This window comes from Ochotona curzoniae, unplaced genomic scaffold (genome assembly GCF_017591425.1).
Source record: "Ochotona curzoniae isolate NIBS_2020 unplaced genomic scaffold, NIBS_Ocur_1.0 contig_1014, whole genome shotgun sequence".
Taxonomy (NCBI): Eukaryota; Metazoa; Chordata; class Mammalia; order Lagomorpha; family Ochotonidae; genus Ochotona; species Ochotona curzoniae.
Window position 1 is genome coordinate 6,384,110 of NW_024464920.1, and position 23,145 is coordinate 6,407,254.

The window sequence follows — 23,145 nt, forward strand, 5'->3', positions numbered from 1 at the left end:
TCATTTCTTCTGTGACATGCTTTTTAAATCATACACCATCTTGATTGCTTTCCTCTGCTTGCCTTCTACTTTGTCACCCTTTGTTGTTAAAAATAAATTACTCCCAATTTCCTGCTTTCAATAGAGTAGAGGCAACATAATTGACCGTTTGATGTCTGAGGGTCTGGTGTGGTCTGAAAGCAATTACACTGACCTTGAATCCTACTGTACTGTAAGTATCATTATAGGAAAAGTTAGGGATCACATGAAATCTTTAGCAGGCTCTGAATATATCTTAAAACATTTTTGAAAAATAAAATTTATTTCCTACTTCTGTATTACCTCTATGATTATATTTTGTGAAGGTAACTAATATCAAAAGTAAAACATGAGTAACTGGGAAATCATCATACAGATAGATCATCTTTCTTCAGTAGACTGAGGACATTCTGAAAACAAGGATTATCTTAGTATTCTCTTAGTCTGTCTCTAACTCTATCTTTCACCGTCTGGCTCTGTTTTATTTATATAGACATAATTTTATGACAGTTTCATAGGCTCTGGAATTCCCCCAGCCCCTCCCCAAAGCCTCCCCCCATATTGAATTCCTCTATATAGTTACAGTAGTGCAGTTCATAACTAGACATGATTCCTTCATTGTGGGCATGGACCATGCAGAAAGTTCTGTTTTTTTTTTCATATTCTCTCTCTCTCTCTCTCTCTCTCTCTCTCTCTCTCACACACACACACACACACACACACAGACACACACACACGGCACTTCAGAAAGTTCATCTGGTGGTTTGGGGATGTGGACATTTGGGATTGCAGTTGCAGCATTTAGGGCAAAGCAGTTAGGACAGCACTTAGGATTCTGCATCCCATATTGGAGTGTATGATTTGAGTCATGATCCCCAACTCTAGCTTCCTGAGAGTATGTGCCCCAGGAGGCACTTGATAACAGCTCAAATAAACAGTTCCCTGCTGCCTGTGCAAATGGGAAGCACCTGGACGGAGCTGCTGGCTCGTTGGATGTTCCAGGCATTTGAGGAATGAACTACCAGATGGGGATCAGTCAGTTGGTCTCTCTGTCTCTCTCTTCCTGCCTTTCAAATGAATAATATTTACTATTTTAAATAAAATTTACTTAAAAATAGAATATTTTGAAAAGCTTGTGGAAAGTACAATTAATGATGCCTTTGGGGACAGGTAGTTGGCACAGTAATTAGGAACTTGCTTGGGACTCACTTATCTCATTTGGGACTACCTGGATGTACATCCCAGCACTGCCTCCAGTTCCAGCTTGTTGCCATTGGACACCCTGGGAAACGACACGTTGACGAGTCTGGTCTGTGTATGTATTCCACCTGTTTGGGAGAACTGGATTGAATTCCAGGCTCCCAGCATCAGCCTGGCCTAGCCCTGCCTGATGCGGGGCCTCCAGAAAGGGGAACAGCAGGTAGAAGCACTCTCGCTGACAGACATCTCTGTCTCTCTTTTTGTCTCTATGCTACTCAAATAAATAAAAATAAAATTCTAAAATATAAAACATTAAAGTTATGTTTTTTTAATACAAACAAAATTTTGTCATAGTAGTCATTTACCATCGACTTTTTTGTTGTTTTTCATATTTATTTGTTTGAGAAACAGAGTTACAGAGAGTGAGTAGGATGGAGAGAGAGCTATTTTTGATCCACTGATTCACTCTTTAAATGGGCACCAAAGCCAGGGCTGAGCCAGGTGGAGACCTGGAGCCAAGAGCTTCATCTGGTTCTTCCATGTGGGGGGCAGGGTCCCAAGGGCTTGGCCATCTTGTGCTACCTTCCAGTTATCAAAGAACTGGGTCAGAGTAAAGCAGCCAGGACCCAAACTTTTACTCATCTGGGGTGCTGGTCATATAGGCCGTTAAACTTCTACACTACAATTCTGTTACCCTCCATGTGCTTTTTGAAGTATCTTTAAATATATGAAAAAATATATTTTCCCAATAAATATTTGATAGTCAGTGCCTTATATACAAGGAAGTTTTGGAAATTGAAATTAATTTCAGCTTTAAGAATGTATTGAATATATTAGATGTGATAGAATTGTTAATAAATTTATCCTAACCTGAAAATGGCAACCCTGGATAGTTACTTAACAGCGTCCAAAAAGTAAAATAGGAGTGTGTTCAATGGTCATACCCTTAACTCCCAATGAGAAAATCCCAATTAGCAATGGTTCAAACTCTAAGAAGGCTGTTATTACCTAGGAGGCTGAGAGAAACTGAATCTGTTTAAGGAAACAGCATCTCAGGCTCTTTCTGTATTTCTTCTGTCATTCTTGGTTTGTTACCATTTTGCCTCCTTGGCTTATTGCCTTATGGTTGCAGCATGGCTATCCAGCTCCAGATAGTAAAACTGCATCCAGAGAGGAGTCTCTCTGATGTCTGGGGAAGAGTTTTTGACCCAAACCAACTGGTAACGTCTCATTGTATCTAGTCAGCAAAAATTGGGTCTTGGGGCTATCTCTAGAAGGCAGCAAAGGAATAGTATCTTAGGAATGCCTGTTGATTAGTTAAACAATAGTTCATGTCATAACTAGAAAAGGAAGGTAACAAATGCAAGAAGCCAAATTTTCTAAAATATCTCTAGTGATATGCAGCTTACAGGATCATATAACTCATTCTGCTATATGAATCATCAACTCTCTTTTGGAAGAACTAAAGAACCTGATTTATGTTTTCCAATTTTTATAAATTACATGAATGTGTCATAATTACAATGCTTTTGAATCTCTTTTCCTTTCCAGGAGTCCTATCCAAAGAAGAGAAATTATGCTATGGAAATTGTACCATCTGCCTCTCTGGATACATTTCCTTCAGAAAATGAGAACTTTCTATGTGATCTCATGGACACAGCTGTTACAAAGAAACCATGTTCCCTAGAAATTGCAAGGTCATCATCCCCAAGACCTGGTAATGTTTCTTATTCATAATCAGGCCAATTAAGCTGCATTCTTTTTACATGTAAAAATATACCATTAACATTTTGATTTTCCACTATAACTTCAAGATGGAAATGCTCAGATGTAGTCCCAGTGATTCTTCTGTGGTTTAGTGGTGAGTCCTGGGAATTGGTATGAAGATTCTTCACTTTCTGACAACAGCCCTCATGTGGGTATCATTTCCTAGGTAAAGACACTTTAAACCCTTGAAGAAATGAGGGGAATAACTTCTAGGATAAATAACAAACTTTTTGGTCCTTCAGAACCACATAACCACTTTGGGAACAACATTCCTTTATATATATATATATTATTGCATCTTATATTTTTGCAGCTCATCAAAAACTTACTTAGCTACTTTGTAAATGGTTTATATATTTTGTGAAATGTTGAGATCAATTGTTTTAATTGTTTGCATTACAAACTGGTGGGTAAGGCAGACATATATTATTCTCATTTGAGCTTTGTTGGAATTGTGTCTAATCCATGATCAGCAGCTGATGGAAGCTCATTTAAATGAGCTTCTACTGCTGTCATGTTGGCTTCCTATGACTGTGCTCTGCCTTTACGAAAGAAGACTGGGTAATTGCACAAAAAGCAAATGAAGGAGGAAAGTGTCAAAAAGATGGTCATTATGTTCAACAGTGCAAGAATTACATGGAAAATTTTGATGAGGGACTTCTTGTGGTTTGGAAATTTAACTTTGAAATTTTTTTTATCATTTTCCTTGATACAATATTGTAAGTAGGGGGATTCGCCATTTCCCTCCCCTTTCTTCCTCTACATTTCCACCCATATTATTATAGTGGTATAGTCCTTTAAGATTCTGCTATTTCAGTGTATCATGTAATTGTAGGTAGGAATAGAAAGTCTAGTATCCTATTGCATGGAATATTTACTATTTCACTGAGTCCTTGTTTTATTTGGGAGTAGAAATGCACTCTGTTACCTGAATACTAGTCTTTGATAAACAGTTCATCTAGACTATATGTATATACCAATTCCCCTGTGTATCCGTTTGTTTTATATTTTGCATGAATGCTGCCTTAGAGAGAATTTATGACATTTGTCCTTTCAAATTGACTTATTTCACTATAATAATGGTCTCCAGTTGGGACCGTTTTGTTGCAAATGGTAGAATTTCATTCTTTTTACTAGCTGAGTTGTAGTCCAAGGAGTAGATATTCCCCAGTTTCTTTATCCATTCCTCTTTTTTTTTTAAAGATTTATTTTTATTATTTTTTTATTGGAAAGGCGGATATACAGAGAGGAGAGAGAGAGAGAGGAAGATCTTCCGTCCGATTTTGATGGACATCTGGGCTTCCATGTCATCATAATGTGGCTTGTGCTGCTATAAATATAGGGTTACAGCTCACTTTCTGATATACAGATTTCATTTCTTTTGGATATATTCCTAGCATTGGGTTAGCTGGGTCACACTGACTCCCAAAGTGGCTACACTAGCCTACGCTCGACCAGCAGTGGGGTGGGATACCTTTGTCCCTAGATCCATACCAACAGGTGTCGTCGGTACTTTTCTGAGTGTAGGCTTTTCTCGCTGGAGTTAGATGGAGTTTCAGTGTTGTTTTTATTTGTGCTTCCTTAACAACTAGGGAGCTCGAGCATCTTTTCATATGTCTGAGGCATTTGAATTTGTTCTTTTGAAAAAATCTTGTTCATTGTTTTGCCTATTTCTTCACAGAGTTGTGTGTTCTGTTGTTGCTGAGTTTCTGAAGCTCTTTGTAAATCCTGGATATTAGTCCTCTATCTGTTGTGTAGTGTACAAAAATTTGCTCCCTAGAGTTTTATTGGTTACCTCTGCATTTTATTGATAATTTCCTTTGCTGTACAGAAGCCTCTTAGTTTGATGTAGTGCCATTAGTTCAGCTTTGATTGCCTGTGCTTTTGGTGACTTTTCTAGGAAGTCTTTGGCTATGCTTATGTTTTATAGAGCTCTTCCAATATTTTTCTCTTGGTTAGATGGTTTCTGGGTGCAGATTTAGGTCCTTGATCCATTTAGAGCTGTTTTTTGTACAGGGTGACAGGCGAGGGTCTTGTTTCTTCTGCAAACTGAAATCCAGTTTTCCCAACAGCATTCGTAGAAGAGAACAACTTTTTTTTGTGTGTTATTTTCAGTTCTCTTGTCAGAGATTAATTGGCTGTACATGTGTGGGCTCACTTCTAGGGTTTCTGTTCTGTTCCATTGATCTTCTCTGTTTCTGTACTAGTACCAGACTGTTTTGATTACCACAAGACAGTATGCGTTTAAATCTGGAATTGTGACTCCTCCAGCCTTATTTTTATTCTTCCAGATAGCCTTGGTTATTTGTAGTCTCTTGTGTTTCCGGATGGATTTTTGTATCATCTTTTCTATTTCTGAGAATGTTGTTAAGATTTTGGTTGGGATTGCATTGAATCTGTATATGACTTTCAGCAATAGGGACATTCTTAAGATGTTGATTTGACCAGTCCAGGAACATGGCAAAATTCTCCATCATTTAATGTCTACCTCTATTTCTTTTCAAAATTTTCTTTCGTAGATGTCTTCCGTATGTTTGGTTAGGTTTATCCCAAGGTATTTAAGGCTCTTCTCCACTATTTTAAAAGGTACTGTTCTTGCAAATTCTTTCTCATTAGTGGAGTTTTTTGTATAAACAAGGACCAAATTTATGTTCATTGATTTTGCACCCTGCTACCTTGCCAAACTCTTATGAGTTCCAATAGTCTTTTTGTTTAGTTTTTGATTCTTCTATGCACAGAATCATGTCATGATCACACAGGAGTAATTTGATTTCCTCATTTCCAATGTGAATTCCTTTAATGTCTTTTTGCTGCCTAATAGCTCTAGCGAGGACTTCCAACACTATGTTGAACAGCAGTGGTAACAATGGGCATCCTTATCTACTTCTATATCTAGTGCAAGAATTCCAGTCTTTCCCTACTCACTCTGGTGCTGACATTGGGTTTTTCACATATTGCATTGATTATCTTATGGTATATTTCTTCTCAGCCTATAAAGTTTTTAGCATGAAGTGGTGTTAGATTTTATCAAATGACTTCTCTGCATCCATTGAGATGTTCATATGGTTTTTATTCTTTATTTTGTAGATTTGGTATATCACATTTATTGATTTACAAAAGCATTTTATTTATGTTAGGTGAAAATATTTCATGGATTTCATATATACACATTTAGAAGCACAATGGCCCTTTCCATTCTCTTCTCCCTCAAACCTACACCATCACCTTCTGTTCCCTTTCTTCTCCTACTTTTTAAAAAAAATTATAATGGCACATGTTCAGTTTATTTTATGATTACAGACCTAACCCTTTACTAGGTCAATAATCGAAAAAGTTGTAAGTAGAAAAAAATTGTTCCTCAAGGGCTATAAACCGCAAACAAATGTTAAATATCAGTTTCATTTAAATTCATTTCATTTTGTACTCTGTATTACTTGTCATAATCAGGGGAAATACATGATATTTCTGTTATTTGGACTGGCTTGTTTCACTGAGCATAATGTGTGCCATTTGCATACAACAAAATAAAGAATCCAGTTAAGAAAGGGGAAAAAAATGAGCAGGCGTTTTTCAAAAAATAAAGTTCAGGTGGCAAATAGACACAAGAGGAAATGTTCAGGATTACTAGCCATCATGGCAATGTGAATAAAAACCACAATGGCATTTCCATACATTCAAGCTAAAATAGCTATCATACAGAAATCAAAAAAACAAGAATGTTAGTAGGAATGTGGAGGGGCGGGGGGGGGGGAAGGCATCCATGGCTGGTGGGAATGTAAGCTAGTACAATTATCATGGAAGCCAGTATGAAAATTCCTCCGATTTCTGAAAATAGACCTGCCATATGATACAGCCGTCCCACTCTGGGAATTTACCCAAAGGAAATGAAATCAGCATATATGAAACACTATCTCTGGATGTTAGTGCGACACTGTGAGGTGGGAACTCTGATGAAGGGGTAACACAGGTTATTCTTTTGAGGTTAAAGGAGGAAGTTTGATGGTAACTTAGCAAAAACAATATAAGAAGGAATTGGCTGATTCACTTCAGTGTTACTAAGAGCTGCTCATCTTTTGAAGCTGAAGGAATTTTCCAGTGGAGAAAGCTCTAAAGATAAAGGATTAGAACAAAGACAACAGTTGAAATAGAAGTTGGAACTGAATTAGTCTGAGATGCAAACATTACTTTTCCCAAAGATAGAGGGAAGTACACTTATGACAACTCTGAAATATGTGTTTTCAAGATAATTTTTAGGATAATTGGCTAGAAAGAAATGCCAGGCTTTTTGTTCCCCTGAAAAGTTGGGGGCTTTTTTTTCCCTCTCTCTCTCTCTCTCTTTTTTTTTTAAGAATCATTAATTTATATGAAAGAATTATATAGAGAAAGAGATTTTCCATCTTCTGGTTCACTTTCCAAGTGGCATCAGCTTCTGATTGCTTTCCCAGCCACGTCAGCAAGAAGCTGCAGTAAAAATGGAGCAGCTGAGAATTAAACCTGCAGCAACTTGGAATTTGAATGTTTTATAGTCAACATAGCCCTCTGTGCTACACCCTTCTCATAACTACATCATGAAAAGGTTTAATGTTCAAAAAAGTCATTGTACATAGGCCAGGGATTTTATATAGTTGGATTCATAGATTTGGGTAGCACTCAGGCTAAGGTATTGTATAAATTCTCACAAACATAAGGAAGGGACAATTTTTAAATGAGGTGAGAATATGATGGAGTTGCCTAGCACTATGGGAATTGGTTCTAAGACCTCTTTATATATCAAGATATGAATATGTGAAGTCCTTATATAATGTTGTAGTACTTATTAAACCTAGGCAGATATATCATATATATTTATAATCATCTATATATTAGTACAGTACCTAATGAAATGTAAATGCCATGTAAGGAGTATAGTGATACGTAGAGCATAAGAAGACAAAAAAATATGCCTGTTTAATACAGGTGCAGTTTTATTTAAAATATTTTAAAGTTGTAGTTTGTTAAATCCATGGTTGGCAAACCTGGCAATTTTGAAGACATTTAAAATGTATTGAGTATTTTTTTTAGAATTATTTTATTTATTTGAATGATGCCTATACAGATAAAGAATAAGAAGCACAGAGAGACAGAAAGGTATCTTCCCTCTACTGGTTAACTTCACAAATAGACTCAATGGCTATTGAGGTCCAGTTTCCTGGGCTGGACTAAATTCAGGACCCAGGAACTTCATCCAGGTCTCCACATGAGTAAATAGACCCAAATACTTGTGTCATGTTCCGCTGCTTTTCCAGGTGTTTAGCAGGGATCTGGATCAAAGTGGAGCAGCCAGGACTCAAACTTCTGCCCACATGAAATTGTGGCATTGCAGGTAGCAAGCTTTACTTTCTAAGTCACAAAACAGGCCCTGTGTCTTGAATATTTACTGTTTGATAGAAACTTCTAAGTATTTTATACATCATTTCAAATCATTGTTAAAATGTTGTGGGATGTTCATATCATAATCTTATTTTCTAAGTGATGAAACTAAGGCATTGATCCATTAGGTAGTTTCCCAGTGTTACATGTTAATATGAGATGAATCTGACCCTTCAACCTTGACTGTCCATCAGATGTGTACTGTTGAACATAAGGTGTAATGGTACTTTATAGTAGAACATGAGCTGGAATAGAAATTGTGAACAGAGTACTGAAACCCTCAGCCATTGTGAAAATATGCCACAAGAGAGACCTGGGTGAAGCTCCTGGCTTCTGGCTTCTGCCTGGCTACTATGGCAGTATACTTGACATATGGCCAGGTATGGCCATCTGGGGAGTGAACAACTGGATGGAACATCTCTCTCTCTCTTTCTCTCTCTCTCTGTCTCTCTCTCCTCTGACTCTGTAACCCTGCCTTTCAATAAAACAAAAATGTACTTTTAATGTGAAGGGATATCCATTTATGATGATAAAATCAGAAAAAGAAAGTCAGTGTAGGAAGAAGCATATAGCAGGAAATCATAAACTTCAGATAGATTTCAGATTTTGAATGGAAGTATCGTGATCCCAGGCTACAGACACTGACGACAAAGAGAACCTCTTTCCATAGACAAGAAATGAGGTTAAGAGTTTATTCAAGACAGAGAGCCCAGTTAATGAAACAGGATGATCCATGAACAAAAATTTGATTAGGGCACAGGAGGGGAGGAATTATGTATCATGACATAAGGAATAAAAGAATAAAGGAAACAAGTATGATACGCATAAGGCACTGAGTTCCCATCTGTGCCAGTCCCCATTGTGAATACTGACTAAAAAATGATGGACCCAGGTAACAAGGCTGATTAGACTCAGGTTATTTCTGAAAATAAATAATGCTGAATAAAAATATAAAAAAGCTTTCTAAAAGTTCAAAAAGCGACATAATAATTATGTAAACCAAATTGTATCAGAATTATCCATTAGCTTTTATTAATATATTGGTAAGAAATAATCACACCAAAGCATTGGTGAGGGCAAGAAAACAGTACAGTCAGGAGTAATTTTTCTAATGACGGAATTTGTTGAACCTGCTGTTGAACTTGTAATGCTCAGATCTTCTGTGGGTTTGGACAGAGAAAATGAATCTATGTGTCTGCCTAATATGGGAGCTCTAATATAAAATCCTTCTCACATATTGCTGAAAGCCAAGGGTTACTCCCTCTTAATAATAAGTAGTCTTGTTTTTACCCAGAGCCACTCTAAGGAGACTTCAGGGAAAGATGTTTTCTAGTGATCAAAACAAAGGAGAAAATCCCCAAAGATTTATTAGAACACATTGACCCTCCTGCAGGGTTGTACCAAGACAGTCCATAGACTGTTAATCCATGAGTTTGATTTAAAGTAATATCATCAGCTAAAAGTCAATATAATCCCTTGGAAAGGTTGCCTTTCTGGGCTTCAAATAATTTCTAGAAATGCTCTTCCTCTATTAAAATTAGCAGATTACACGAATTATTGCTACAGCGAAGGAATCCCAAACAGGAAGCTAGAGAAAACAGGAAGACCAGATCCACACCTGGAAAGACTGCAAATACTGGAATGATCAGATGCAGACCTTCAGCAGTCCACACTGTTGTAAAGAGAAGATAAACCTAAAGTTATTTGGGGGATTGCAAACTAGAAAAATGGCCTAGTATCCTTGAAAAGAAAAAGTGAAGTTCTAGAAATAAAAAACAAAATAGAATCAAGCACAACAAACAAAATTTAAAACTTAGTAGATGAGTGCAATAAGATATTGAATTGAATTGTTCCAATTTTAGTATATGTGCTGCCAAAGCGAGCACGAATTGAATTGTAAAGAGATTCAGTAGTAAAAACACAGAAACAACCCAGATGCCTATTGAAAGAATGGATAAAGAAACTATGGTACATCTATTCTGTGAAATACTACTTAGCCATTCAAAGAACAAAATCTACCATTAGCAACAAAATGATCCCAACTGGAGATCTTTATGCTTTGTGAAATAAGCCAACCCCAAAAGGACAAATATCATATGTTGTCTCTGATGTAAGCTGATATTCATGCAAAATACTATATATATGTGTGTGTGTGTGTGTGTGTGTGTGTGTGTGTGTGTGTGTGTGTACACATGCAAGTACGTGTGTTCATCTCAAGGAACTGCATAATGGAGACTAGCATACTGATAGTATACTGAGAAGTGAAGATACATTGTAGCATGACTTTCTTTCCCATCCAACTGGTTTATTTCCCACATGTTCCCAGTGACTGGGGACCAGGCCAAGACAATTCTAGGAGCTGGGAGTATAATTCAGGTCCCTCACACAGGTGGCTGCAGCCATCACCCCTGCCTCCCAGGGTGAGCCTGAGCCACGAGTTGGAGGCAGGAGCTAGAGCTGCAAACTCTACACAGGGATTCCTGTGGGGATGAGGGCACTTTATACATCTACCCCACCTTTCTGATGAGTTGCCCTACAATGCCAGGTGCAGGTCAGCATTTAAGAAAAAGAGAAAAGCCAGGAAGCGCTGAGCAACCTGGGCCTACTCCATGGGCAGGAGGAAAAAGAAGCATTGCACTGCTGGAGGCAGGCCCCACTGTGGCACTGGCACCCACCCATGTGGCTGCACGGGGCCTCACACTGACTGTATTCCTACCAGCATGGGGCTTGACACCAGGGCTTCCACCAGGAGCCTGCGGGAGGCTGGGGGAGAAAGGACTGGAGCAGAGCCGTGTTTGATTCAGGAGGAGGAAATGGAGGAGTAGGAGGAAGTGGGGAAAGGAGGAAGGGGAGGAGGAGATGATTTACTTATTTTTATTGGAAAGGCAGGCATCAAAAAGGATATGCAGAGAGAAAGATATTCCCAGATGACCACAGCAATAGGAACTGAGCCAGTCCGGAGCCAGGAGGCTCCTTGAGGGAGGCGTTGTGAAGGGGATGATGCCTCTATCATCTGTGTATTGCCATGAACAAGCCAACCCGAATTCATGCACCACGTATCTGGAGGATTGACAATGTTCGCTTGCCAGTTACTTCCTTGACTGTGTCACATTGGATGGGATGTGGATGCTCAACTGGAGGATGGAGGACCACTATTTTTTCCCCCAGTCATTCTTCTTCTCATTTTATGACTTACATTTATTTTTCCATGATACAGTTTTATAGATACAGGGATTCCCATTTTCAACTTCCCTTTCTCCCTCCCTGTTCTCACACCATCACTGGTTTTCCCCCACATCATTACAATAGTACCGTCCTTCATCATCAGTCACAAGCCCAACATCCTGCTATTTAAGTGCATCATGCAATTATAGATGTAGGCAGTAGTAGAAAGCCTAGCATCCTGTTAATTTAACAGTTTCACTAGAGTCCTACTTTTATTTGGGAGTAGAGATGCACAATGCAACATATTTTCACTTCCCTGTAGGTTAGTCTCTATTATAAAGTTCATCTATGTATGGGTGTGTATGTATATATATAGATATGTGTGTGTGTATACACTCTTATTCATCTATGTATCTGTTGATCTTGTATTTTGCATGAATGTTGTATTATATCAGAGAGAACATATGATATCTGTCCTTTGGGGATTGGCTTATTTCACTAAGCATAATGATCTGAGGCTGGGATCATTTTGTTGCAAATGGTAGATTTTCATTCTTTTTAATGGCCGAGTAGTGTTTCACAAGCACATGTACCATAGTTTCTTTATGCATTGCTCTTTCAATGGCCAACTGGGTTGTTTCTATGTCTTCATTATGTGGATTGTGCTGTTATAAGTATAAAATTGCAGGTTATTTCATATATGCAGATTTTATTTCTTTTGGATATATTCCCAGGAGCAGAATTGCAGGGTCATTTGATAGATCAATTTTCAGTTATCTTAGCATTGTTCATTTTACCTCTATAGGGGCTGCACTAGCCTTCACTCCCACCGACTATAGAGTCCACTTTTTGTTTAAAGATTTATTTTTATTATTTTTTCATTGGAAAGGCAGATATACAGAGAGGAGAGACAGAGAGGAAGATCTTCCGTCCGATGATTCACTCCCCAAGTGAGCGCAACGGGCCGATACTATGCCGATCCGAAGCCAGGAGCCTCTTCCGGGTCTCCCACAGGGTACAGGTTCCCAAAGCTTTGGGCTGTCCTCGACTGCTTTCCCAGGCCACAAGCAGGGAGCTGGAAGGGAAGCAGGGCTGCCGGGATTAGAACCGGCGCCCATATGGGATCCCGGGCGTGCTAGGCGAGGACCTTTAACCACTTGCGCCACCGCGCCGGGCCCTATAGAGTCCACTTTTAAGATGACTCTCTAATAGTAACTGACAAGTTGAGGCTGGCTATCGACTAAAGCTTTGTATGCTGAGGGTCTTTTTCCTGGCTTCAGAAACCACCTGAGTGTCCTCATGATTCTCTGGTTGGACAAGAGAGAATATCCCAAAGAACCAGTTGGCAACTGTGTCATTTTTCTTATTGACTTACCTGCAGATCTTCAGGAGCAGGACACCAGAGTAGTTGAGATCTGGTGTGGACTTTCTGTCATCTCTCTCTGTGTTCATATGACCTTGTCCTTGCGCACACACAGAAAGAGGGTGTGAGTCAAGAGTTGGCGTTCTTATACGTGCAGAGAAAAAAAAAACCAGCCTTGGTTCTCAGTGTCTCATTGCATTTTCTTACTTTAATCCTTTCCCAGCAGCTGTCTCATAGATCTTTAGAGTTTCACAAATATCTGCTTTGTCTTTTAGGCTTCAAAATGAATTCTGGTGATTTTTCTTTTTAAATTGTTTTCCAACTTACATAAGTAAGTACTTCATATTAAAAGTATATAATGTACATAAACACGTGGCGGAAAACTGCAAATTCCACCTCATACTCACTTTCCTCACTCATGTGCCTATTGCGACCTTGCATCATTCATACCATGTGATTTAGGTTTCTATTAGGGCAGCAGCAACCAACTTCTAACACTGAAATCTATTCTGACTGTTGATTGCTATGTAATCATTCTAAATGCTGCTAAGTTAAACCAATAATCATTATTTTGCATAAGCAAATGCAACTTCACTAAGGCTTATTAGGAATAAATTGTCCTTGTTCCAAGCGATTTCAACTGGAGCAGCTTGACTGTGTATTGGGGAGATGTGTTCTTAAAATCCTTGATAAGTGGCATGGTCTACATGAACTTCCTTATGCCATGTGATGGGGTTACGTGGACCAACACCCTCAACACATACTGTACAAGCTGCACTATCTTTTAAAACTGAGCCTTGCAAGGCAAACGTCACTCCCATTGTTGTCAAAAGCCTGCCTATGCTTAAGTAGAGGGAATTTAATTACTGCTTCGTTGAGGCAAGTATATTAACTGAAGTCACATTAGTCTCCAAGCCATTTCGGGAAACCGTGAATTCCTACAATGCCTGTGCTGTTTATTTACCTTTGTCATTTGCTTGTCAAGAGGAGTAAGAGTTAGTCTGCCTGGATATTCGTTTCCCCCTTTTGTGCTTGCTCACTTCTTCTAAGAAGCCAATTTATTTCAGTGACAGGCTTGTAATGATTGGCACTATTTTCACCCTGGATTGTGATTATGGATTCTTTGACAGGGAGTTCAGAATTAAAATAGAAGATTCGTAGGCTTGGTTTTTTTAATGATATAAATAGAGATGAATACAAGTTAGAGAAGATTTTCTGCTCAATTCTATATAAACCCTGAGAAGGTGAACCTCACGGAATTTTCCTGCATAAACATGGAGCAGATAAAAAAGATCTCCAAATAACTGTCTCATTTCTGGCTAGGTGAGAAAACAGCTTGTAGTTTTTGTTCTTTTGTTGATTCTATTAACCCATAACATAGATTTTGCATGCAACCAGTTATTTTATCTTGCTATTACTAGACTTATGATTCACACATCAATGTGTGTTCTAAAATTCAGGGCCCACTAACTAAGCTGATGAACTCTGAGAAGTTACAGATCCCCATGACTGTTCCCTTTGTTACCTAGCCTTTTATTGACCAAAATTAGAACTTTCAGATGCAGTGCCTTAACGCACCTGTTCAGAAGTCCTCAAAGTGAAGAGGATAGGTTACTACCATACAGTTGCTCATCCACTCAATAAATGTTGATCGAGGCATTAGTCAAGTATTGCACAAAATGCCTTAGAACAAACAGAAAGAAAGGTACAAGTCCTGATATTTAGGAGCTTTGACTGTTAATATCGAAGATGCAATAAGTAAGGTCAACATATAGTGCTCTGGGAGAACAGAAGAGGAGGGACCTAATTAAAGGCATGCTAGAAGGGATACTGCCTGTTCTTAGCCTAAAAAACGGAAAAGTGAGGTGGGTGAATGTTGAGGGCCTACAACTTTGGAAAAAGGACAATGTGTGCAAAGATATGAGGCTGCAGATAAATAGCGTATTGAGACAATGCTCATTTAACAAGCTTTGACACAGAATACTACTGATGTAGAATGCAAAAGGAATAAGAAATGATATGTAGAAGCTTGAACCTAGTTTGACAGCAGAAATGGGCCACCTACAGACTTAGGGCTGGGAAACGGCATGGCCACTCTGCAAACAAAGTCATGTATAGGTTGAAAGCAAGAAGAATATCCAGCAGATCAGAGTACAATCTCGGAAAGAAATGCTGGTGGCCAGAACACAGACAGTGCCATGAAAGAGGTGGAAGAGGGAGCAAAGCTGAGAGGTTGTTTTTTTTTAAAGATTTATTTAGTTTTATTGAAAAGTCAGAGAGACAGAGAGGAAGATCTTCCATCCGATGATTCACTCCCCAAGTGACCTCAATGGCCGGTGCTGTGCCAATCTGAAGCCAGGAGCCAGGAACTTCCTCCAGGTCTCCCACATGGGTGCAGGGTCCCAAGGCTTTGGGCCATCCTCGACTGCTTTCCCAGGCCACAGGCAGGGAGCTGGAAGGGAAGTGGACTTGCCAGGATTAGAACCGGTGCCCATATGGGATGCCGGGCGTTCAAGGCAAGGACTATAGCCACTAGGCTACCGTGCTGGGGCCAAAGCTGAAAGTTTTATGGGAGTAGAACTCATCCCCTCTGCCTTTGGGATTTTGACATTTGGAAAATAAAGTATCCAAGGAATTCAAAATCTGCATATCCAGAAATGCATTCAGTAGCTTTAGGTTAGCTGTTTAATATTGTTTAGGCTTAGAGATAAAAGGAGATTATGGCATGGCCCGAAAACCACATTCAGAAGCTAGTTGTGCGTGAGAGCAAAGAGGAAGAGGAAGAGGTAGATAGGTAGGTACAGAAACACAGGTGAGGGATGAATAGGTCCTAACAGGGGCTATTAAAGGTTGAATTGTATCCCCTACCCTGCAACCCAACCGAAAAAAGAAATTAACCCTAAGTACTTCAGAATGTGATGGTATTTGGAGAGACTTTTTGTAGAGATAATCTGGTTTTGAAATGTCATTAAGCTGGAACTAATCTGATATGATAGATGTACTTATATAAGGGAAATTTCAGGGCTGTGCCTAAGGCATAGTAGCTTGAGTTGCTTCCTGCAGTGCCGACAGCATGTGAGTACTAATTCTGGTTCCATCCACCCTACTTCTGATCAAGCTCCCTGCTAATGTGCTCGGGAAAGCAGCAAAATATAGCACTCATATTTGGTTCCTACCATCCGTGTGGGAGACCCAGAAGCCCTTGGCTCCTGGCTTTGGCCTGCCCCAGCTTTAGTCATTGTGGCCATTTAAAGAGTAAACCAGAGGATGAAAGATCCCTTTCTCTGTTCCCTCCTGACCTCTGTTTGTAACTCTGCATTTCAAATAAGTAAATCTTAAAGGAAAAAAAAAAACAGCGGGAATTTGGACTAGAGATAGCTTTCCATCGAGGGTGGACAGAGCGAGAAAATACAGGAAAAACATGGCCATTTGGTAGCCAAGGAGCGAGGCCTGGAACAGATCTGTCCCTTGGAGTTACTCCTGAAAGACTAACCGAACCAGAACCCTGATGTGTGACCTTCAGCCTCCAGAACTTTCAAACAATAGATCTTTATTGTTTAAGAGCAACATAGCCTTTTGACTTTGAACTATAACTGAATTTGAGAGTTAAAGGATCTTAGAATTAAAATGCAAGTGTTATCTTACAGTTTGTTAGTACTTTGTTAAAGCAACACTAAGGGAACTAATGTGATGGCTCAAGCAAGGAGAATAAATCCAACTCATGTGAAAGAGGGACAAGGGCCTGATACTGTAACCTAGTGGCTAAAGTCTGGCACCAATTGGTGTCCCAGCGGCCCCACTTCTATTCAAGCTCCCTGCTTGTGCTCTGGGAAAACAGTCCAGGATGGCCCAAAGCTTGGAAACCCTGCATCCCTGTGGGAGACACAGAAGAAGCTTCTGGCTCCTGGGTTCAGATTGGCTCAGCACCAGCCATTGTGGCCACTTGGAGCGTGAATCGGAGGATGCCAGATCTTCCTTTCTATCCTCTCCTCTCTGTATATCGGACTTTCCAATTTTAAAAAGGTGGTTGGGGGAAGGGACAAATAAAATGCTTAAGCCTTTGAGTGAAGACCCAGTCCGTCTAGTCTTGCTTACATTACAGACTAAGCAGCTGTTTCAGTTGCAACTGGCAATAACATTCATAATATATAAGTATAGCATGCATTTTCTCAAAAGAAATCACATGGGTTATTCATGTTAGTTCCCTTTCTTGGGTCCTTTCTGCACTTGCTAATTAAATGGACTATTGCAAAATAGATGTCATCAACATAAGATAAACAGGTTGTTATGTCTACTGATTTAAAATCAAATGTGTGAAACTTATTACTGGAAGGATTCTCTTTCCAAAGGGGCATTTTACTAATACTTTGATGCCCCCAGATTTCCTGGGGTAAAGAATGGTATTGTTCTAGTATTGGGATCATAGAGTTCAATAATAACCCAGTACTTCTAAAATGTGCCAACACTTGTATTTTATTGCCCTTTACTTGTATTTTTACAGTATTTAAAATCATTTTTTTCATACAGCATCAACCATGGGATTTTATGTAATGATGGTGGTGATTTAGTTGTGTGAATAAATGCATAATCAAATGAATGAGTGAATGAATGAATGTTATTTTTAAAAGAAAGTGGCTGTAACCGTAACAAAAGCCGTCAGTGAAGTCGATTCCATCAAAGATTCTATCTTCTCATCTGCCTTTCATTTAATTTTCACCATCACAGGGGACTTTTTCTACTCTATGGTAACCAGGCAACCTGCTATTTTGAATCACTCAGCACAGGCTCTGCACACTACGGATGCTCAACAAATCCATTTTAACTAATGAGTGATTTATAACAACACCAGTGAAGACTATTTCCAGTCACGCTGATAGAAAATAGATGATCTATGATAAAAAGGGATCCATTCAATAGTTGTATGCCAGGAAAGTGTGGATCCTGCTTACCTCTGGTTGACTTGCTCATGTGCTTGCTGGGCTGTGATCAACCTAATATGGAAATGTTGCTTGGTGAATAATTTTCCATAGCCCGATTAAACGTCCCCCAACATCTGACGTAAACAGGAATGTTAGGGTGATTCTGTAAGATACTTACGTCTAAATATTTTTTGAAATGAATAAAGCTTCCTTAATTTTCATAGAAAAGATTGAAATCAAAGGAACTGAAACTGGACCAGGACAAATATTTGTCTCTGCTAAGCAAAATAAGTGGTGTCAATAGGATTTCTGTGTGTATGCTTAACTCATGTAAGAGAACAAACTATTTTTAAGGCCCTTGGAAACATTGTTTCACATTCAAATATTAGTCTTGTTGGTAACAGCTATTTTTATTAAACAGCGATTATTTATTTGGCATCTGTGCCACACTTAGTGTGTTTTAACTATTTTGTAAGTCAGATGTGGTAGTTTGTTACCCCAGTGCTGTTTTAGGGATGGGGAAAGAGAAAATTAAGGTAGCGGAACCTACAAGGAAATCCTGATAAAGTTGCTTCCTAAATGCATGTGGTAGCAAAGCTGAGAGCTCGGATAGCCACTACCCAGCATAGAGAAAAGAGACTGTATTCTGTTTCACTAACCAAATGAAGAATTCAGAGTAACATTTCCACTGAGTGCCTATCATCTCACACCAATGTAAAATCGATAAATATTACTTGGACAATTGTAAATCAGAAACTGTCCATCCACACTACTGTTTTTGTCTCTTATACATTTTAAGTTTCTTTTTCTTGGTAGCTGTTATCTTGATTTTAAAAAGTATGTCATCATTTTTGTATTATTGATCCATATCTTTTTTTTTGTGCTATGTCCTGCACAGTTCAAAATTGAACCCACTCATCATTTCAGCCACAGCTTTTAGCAAAATCACTGTAGTCCAGAAGATGCTCAGTTTATGTTATCAGAAAAAGCTAGCTAATCTGTCTATCCTCACTTTAGACATGTTTAATTTAGCTAACTTTAATTTACAGGGTAGTCAGCATGATTCCCATTTTATTGATATGACAATCAAATCATAGAAATGATCCAAACATGGTACAGAAAGGGACTGTGGAACTTAAATGTGGAAGGTATATCTATAGAGGTCATTTTGTTAACACATTCACGTTTCAGGAATTATCCAGCTCGTGAAGCATGAACCAGATTCTTTGAATTTGGCAGGATAAATCTTGTAACTTTTGTTTCAAAGAAAACAAAAGGAGTTGAAAAAACGTGTTTGCTGGTTTAGGATAAATCTACTTTGGGCCCATCTGTGACATGGTTCTACATAATGTGCTAATCAATCAAAAATAAATAGGTGACTTTAAGATAACACAAAAGTCAGAACAAGTGAATGATTAAACAATAGTGTTAAATTAAAAGGTTAGAATCAATAAAAATTATATTATTAGATATTTCACTATATACATTTTCACAGTGGTACGTAGTTGTATTTCAACAAATATTTGTTGAATAGATGAATGCTTATCTACTATCCAACACAAATTTACTTTAACCTAATTATATGTAGGTAGAAATAAAAATGCAGAGAGATAATCATATTGGTGTTATTGTCTGTGATTGGAAAGATTATATGTGCTTTTTGCATTCCTTTCCGTACTTTTTATATTGTTCATATTTTCAACATTGATAATTTGAAAGTGATTTAAAAATAATTTAAGAATCCAGAAAGCTAAAATAGATTCTAGACATCTAATTTTTAATATTTAGGGTGATATTACTCTTTGAATGGAGTCAAGATAGCTCTCCCAATAAAATGCTGTAACTTCTCAGTAACGCTTTGGCTAGTACATATTTAGGTTTCTAACCTCTAAGTTTGCTCATATTTTAGAACATTTTAATTTATATTATTTAGTATACTGGTTGAAACCTTGACAAGAATTATTTTCAGTGTACCTGAATTATGGGACAATATCATTATAACTTGGGATTTTACAATAATGTTGGCATATTTTAATGATTAGGCTGTTACTTGAAGGAATCATTCTTACTGTTTTATTTAACAATAACTAAAATTGATGTTAAACTGGGAACTGTATTATACTTAAAATATAAGCTTATGGAAATCTTTCATAATGTTTATAATATCATCTTTAACACTTTCTCTTCCCTGATACTGTCTAGACATGTCAGATATTTTTACTGTAAGTTCACTAATGCATCTAATATTCTTTTCCATAGTTGTTCTATTATGTAACATTATAGGAAGACTGCCAACTACTCCTACACTCTAATTAAGTAACATTAACAAAATTAACTGACACACAGCAGCTACAGTCATACTTTACATTTAAAAAGTAGCAATTTTCCTGTATTTTTTATTTTAATCTTATGTTCTATCCAGTATTTTTTACATTGTATTTACAGATTCAGGAGACACATGATAGGGTTTTGGGTTTTTTTTTTGTATTTTAAGATTTATTTGTTTTTATTACAAAGTCAGATATACAAAGAAGAGGAGAGACAGAGAGGAAGATCTTCCGTCCGATGATTCACCCCCCAAGTGAGCTCAACGGCCGGTGCTACGCCAATCCAAAGCCGGGAACCAGGAACCTCTTCCGGGTATCCCACACGGGTGCAAGGTCCCAAAGCCTTGGACCATCCTCGACTGCTTTCCCAGGCCACAAGCAGGGAGCTGGATGGAAGTGGAGCTGCTGGAATTAGAACCGGAGCCCATATGGGATCCCAGGCGTTCAAGGCAAGGACTTTAGCTGCTAGGCCATGTTATTGGGCCTGATGATAGGTTATTTTTCCACTGACGTTTTAGGGCCAGTTTGCTAAAAAGTAGACAAGACAGGGGTAAGTGCCATGACTCAATAGGCTAACCCACCACTCTGTGGTGGTGGCATCCCATGTGGACACTGGTATGTGTACCCAATCCTCCACTTCTGATCCAGCTCCCTGCTTGGGACCTGGAAGGGCAGCAGAGATTGGTTTAAGTCCTTGAGACTCAAACACTCTGGCCATTGAGACCACCTGAGGAGTGAACCAGTGAATGAAGGACCCTCTCTCTGTGTATCCCTGTATCTGTAAATCTGCCTTTCAAGTAAAAATAAATGAATTTTTAAAATAGTGGAGTTCTGGAATGGTAGAGTCTGGGGTCTGACCAAAGTCCCCACCTTGTGCATGCCAGGATCCCATATGGGCACTGGTTCGTATCCCAGCTGGTCCACTTGCCTTCTAACTCCATGCTTGTCGCCTGGGAAAGCAGTCAAGGATGGTCCAAAGCCTTGGGACCCTGAACCCACGTGGGAGACACAGCAGAAGCTCCTGGCTTCAAATCAGCTAAGCTCTGGCCATTCTGGCCACTGATGGGTGAACCAGTGACTTTCTCTCTGCATTTCCTTCTCTCTGTAAATCTGAATTTCCAAAATAAATAAATAAATACATATAAATATTTAAAAATTAGTAGACAAAGCTAAAAATAGCACATTTTAAATGTGTTTAAAAAAACTGATTGTTTTAGAAAAGCACATATTGAAAGTATTACTCTAAGAATTATTTTAAGTATCCCCAGATCAACCATTTCATCATTTATCATCATATAGCATATTGCTGTGGAAGAAATTAAAACTTCACAGGCAAGCCTTTTGTTAAGAAACACTAAAAAATTCAGCAGCAATCCTGTGTTGAGAAATCTATGTAACTCTCAATGTATGTATTGGTTTTTCTCCCCCTTACTGTTCAGAACCACCTATTTTCATAAGATCATTTATTTATAGGTTCTATAAGCATTTATTTAGGATTTGCTATCCGGTTAAAATAGATGTGTGGGACAAAGGAAAAAAAATCTTAAACACAAATCACTGGAGAAGTTTTATCTACAATGCATTACAAAATTAAAGCACATAGCATCCCTACGACTAGAAGTCAGTAGGGTTCGAATAGACTGTTACTACATTCAGAACAGTGCATTTTATTGCCAATCTTGGTTATGTTCCTCAGTAGGGGATCCTTTTCTTCTATTTATACACAGAATTCAGAGGAAAACTGCAGTTGCCATTTAATCACCTGGGCTTGTTAGGCTTTTAATTTCCATGCAGCCATCCAATGTGTTACTAAAGAGGCGTGCTTTCTCTGTCCCCTGTGCACAGAGGAAATAAAAGAATGATGTTCAGAGCTGTGCGATACAGAGAGCAGTGCACCTGCTGAGCCTTCTGTGCATTTTGGAAGTAATCTGACATTGTCATACACATCAATGACGATCTTAGATCATTTCAACTGAAGCATATTTTGATTGCTCTAACCCTGTGTATAAAAGAGCAATTTGTCTAAATCATGAAACATAGTGGCACAGGATTCTTTCTGAATCAATGAACTCATTTTAAATTAAGTTTTATTAATTCTTTCTCTTGGGAAATACTCTTAGGTTGGTGTTATTTAATAATTTTGTAATACTGTTATTACCGTAAAAATTACTAACAATTTTTCCAGTAGTTGTGAGATAAGTTCATTTTTTAAATTTAGTATATGGAAAGCAAAAATAATAAGAAATAGTATTTTCTTCCTATCTTGTCAGCATGACTGGTCTCATTCTGGTATATTTGTTTTGCTTTGTTAAAATTTTTGCTGTGCCTACTTTTGATATAATTATGAACATTTGTGATGCATAAATTTGTATTTACTTCCAAATTAATTTTAAGATATTTCTTATCGGTTAATATATAACCTGAGCTATCAAAACGCAAGATTTCTCAAATTTTTGTTAAAACAATTCTGTCCCTGTTTCTTTCCACTTATTGCATGGCAACAGTAATGTGAGAAAAATCATAGATTCTAGGTGTACTATTAAGCAAAGCTCTTCATGTTCACTGGGTTAGAATCACAGAACAGAACTCAGGACCTACAGGGCGATCCAGCTGGTGAGTTGGCCCCGAGACAGGCAGAGCAGGAGGAAGATGGTTTCTCTCATGGTAATTGAGTCTGAAAGGGCTTCGGTTGAATCAGGGTGGGGAGTCAGCACTGACACCAAAAACAAGCATCTAGCCTTATTAAATTTCCAGAGAATAAAAACAAAGAGGATCAGGTCTTTTTATTCCTAAATTACCTAAACATTAATGCATACAAAGCAGAAAGGCATTGTTAAATAAAACAGCAACAGTTACTGCGACTTAGGCCTTGTGGCCAATTACAGTGATTAACATGACTTTCCACATCCACATCTATAGTACCTGTCCTCCATTTATCATCACCACCAAAACCTTACACATGCAAAATAATCCCTTA

At 38.3% G+C, this 23,145-nt stretch overlaps 1 protein-coding gene across 6 annotated transcripts in view; it reads left to right on the forward strand.

Annotated features, from left to right (window-relative positions):
* The window catches only part of ANKS1B (ankyrin repeat and sterile alpha motif domain containing 1B), a 1,034,668-nt gene that overhangs the window by 359,398 nt on the left and 652,125 nt on the right, over positions 1-23,145 (forward strand). For all 6 annotated transcript variants that reach the window (XM_040980136.1, XM_040980153.1, XM_040980163.1 and 3 more), the window contains exon 10: positions 2,770-2,935. In XM_040980136.1, the coding sequence (XP_040836070.1) occupies positions 2,770-2,935 (166 nt within the window). The remainder of the gene's footprint in view (positions 1-2,769; positions 2,936-23,145) is intronic.